Below are 2,768 nucleotides of genomic sequence, written 5' to 3' on the forward strand. Positions count from 1 at the left end.
TATATTTTATTCTTACTATCCTCCTATTCATATTAAATAGTGACAAGTGAACTAAAATTTTATCAATTTTATTAAATATGACACATGTCAACATATGATATTGTATGAAGATAAATATGAATAAGATATTTAATTTATCATGAAAATATATTTTTCTGTTTTGCAATACACTATACATTTGATGGGTCCCACTTAAAACCAACCTATTATAACACATTATCAAACTAACCGTCTTTTAGAAACAAGCCTACTAATACAAAAAAAAAAAAAAGAACCCTCATAGTTCTAGGCAAAGTACCGCAATCCTTTAATCCAATGCCATGAACACCAACAAATTTTGGTTTTGGTCGTCTGTTACAGCCATTGCTCTCCTTTCCTTCGTACTCTCCTTTTACACCACTAACATCTCTATAAGGGGCATTGAAGTCATATTTATGAAAAGGATCTTTGAGCAAAGTGGAATTTATGAGATCTTCTCTTTTATAGGAAAAAGTCTCGGTCTGACGAGGAGTGGGGTCACTTGTGATACCACTAAGTGGAAGTCTGCACTCATAGCAAAATACAAAGTTGAGCTTGTTTTGACTGTTGATCAAAATGGTTGTGGGAAGTTCAATACTTTACAGAAGGCAGTGGCCGCTGTTCCGGATAATAGCCCGAAACCAACACTGATCATTCTTGATGCAGGCACATATAAGTAATGTTTCATGATCATGCAATCTACTTGACTTATAAGTTGTGTTCAACACATGTAAAAATTAACCAATTAAACATGTTATGTTATGACAGGGAGAAAGTGTTGGTGGGCGTAAAGAAAATCAATTTGATAATTCAAGGTCAAGGTTATCAAAAGACAATGATCACTTGGAATGACACTGCAGCTTCATCTAAAGGCACTATCTACAGCTACACAGTTTGCATTGATGCTAAAAATTTCATTGCTTACGACATCGGCTTTAAGGTACGTAATGCAAGTAACTCATACATACGATCGAAATTTCCAAAAATAGCATATTTTTCCATTAAATATTGGCATGCTTGCTGCTTTGTTCTCGAATGGCAAAGAACACAGCTCCTCGTCCAGCGCCAGGTGCAGTTGGAGGACAAGCTGTAGCACTGAGAGTCAGAGGAGATCAATCAGCTTTCTATAATTGCGGGTTTTTTGGATTTCAAGACACTCTTAATGATGCTGAAGGAAGGCATTATTTCAAACACTGTCACATTGAAGGAACAGTAGATTTTATCTTTGGGAATGCTAGATCACTCTACCAAGTAATTATCACTCTTTCAAGAAAACCTAGATCGATCGATAAAGAGAAGTATATGTAATATGTTTTTAACCACCTTCTTCTGTCAGGATTGTGAAATTAACTCGGTACCCAGTGGTGCTAAGGCCATTGGAGCTATAGCAGCACAACAAAGAGCCTCAACTAAAGAGAAAACAGGGTTTTCTTTTGTGAACTGTAAGATAGGAGGAAGTGGCAAGGTGTGGCTTGGTAGGGCTTGGGGTCTATATTCAACTATCGTCTACTTAAACACTTTCATGTCTGCAGTTATTTCTCCAGATGGCTGGAATGATTGGAGAGACCCCAAAAGAGATCAGTTATGGCTATTTTACTCTTTCTACCCCTTACTTCAATCATAAAAGTTCAAAATTTCTTTGCATGCATGCATTCTCATGTTAACCATCTATGTTAGATGCTTATTTGAATGCATGCATTCTCACATTAATTTGAAATCCTCCAAGATCCATATCAAATATGACATTTGTATTTTATGTAAATTACGTACATTTTTTTTTTTTTTTTTAATTATACTACGACGTTTGACGCTTCTATTGTTCTACCATCAAAAAGTGCAATATAACACTACATTTTATTATTCTAATATGACATTTGTATTTTATGTAACTAATCAATTTTACTAACATTTTTTGCCTAATGTTTAATTGTATTTCCAGGTTAGTTTACTTTGGAGAGTATGGGTGCTCTGGTCCAGGAGCAATAAACGTTCTTAGGGTTAAATACGCAAAGAAACTGACCAAAGCTGAAGCAGCTCCGTTCATGGATATCTCTTATGTTGATGGAAGTACGTGGATTAAATAGTAGTAAGAACATTTAGAACTATAAATTCAAATAAGATGAATGTCTTCTATCACATGTTCATAAGTTACTGCGAGAATATATCGTTCTAACACAAAGAAAATGAAAACTGAAAAAAAAAAAATATGCATGAGTACTTTAAATTCCATAAGATGTTTCGTATCCTTTATTTTTCTTTGATATAACATAATGAAAAGGAGTAATACAATTTTTTTCCTTTAATATAACATTAATGAAAAAATGTTAGCATCAAAGAACTAGATTTATTATCGAATCAAAAATAACTGTGTAATAGTTATTATGTACATCAACTGTTTAAATAATAAAAAAGTTACTTGTAGCATACTCAGATATGAAAACTATTCATATAATTAAGGGTACGTCCTAACAACAATCTCATTAAAAATCAATCGTTAATTAATCATCTTAAAGGTAACATGCATATGGCATGCACTTGTTAGTTAGAAAAACACCAAATACTTTCCTTCTAATTTTGAAAGTACTAAATAAAAGGTAAAACACATATTGCATGGACTTATTTTTTGGTCGGGATATAGCATAAGGCTCCGTTTGATAGATATTTTTCCAGGTCTAAACAAATTTTTCTTGCTGAATGGGCTGAAAAGACTACTTGATTTAAAAAAAAAAATGGTCTTTCCCGTTAAATTT

General features: G+C 33.1%; 1 protein-coding gene across 1 annotated transcript; it reads left to right on the top strand.

Annotated features, from left to right (window-relative positions):
* Nucleotides 1-224: 224 nt before the first annotated feature.
* LOC144997638 (putative pectinesterase 14) lies at nt 225-2,250 on the top strand. Its single transcript, XM_078957523.1, has 5 exons — nt 225-694; nt 787-958; nt 1,063-1,269; nt 1,355-1,599; nt 1,958-2,250. Exons 1-5 carry the CDS (start codon nt 321-323, stop codon nt 2,100-2,102), a joined length of 1,143 nt encoding a protein of 380 aa, XP_078813649.1. The 5' UTR covers nt 225-320; the 3' UTR covers nt 2,103-2,250.
* Nucleotides 2,251-2,768: the final 518 nt, after the last annotated feature.

Source organism: Lactuca saligna, chromosome 1 (genome assembly GCF_052625555.1).
Source record: "Lactuca saligna cultivar CGN05327 chromosome 1, ASM5262555v1, whole genome shotgun sequence".
Lineage (NCBI taxonomy): Eukaryota > Viridiplantae > Streptophyta > Magnoliopsida > Asterales > Asteraceae > Lactuca > Lactuca saligna.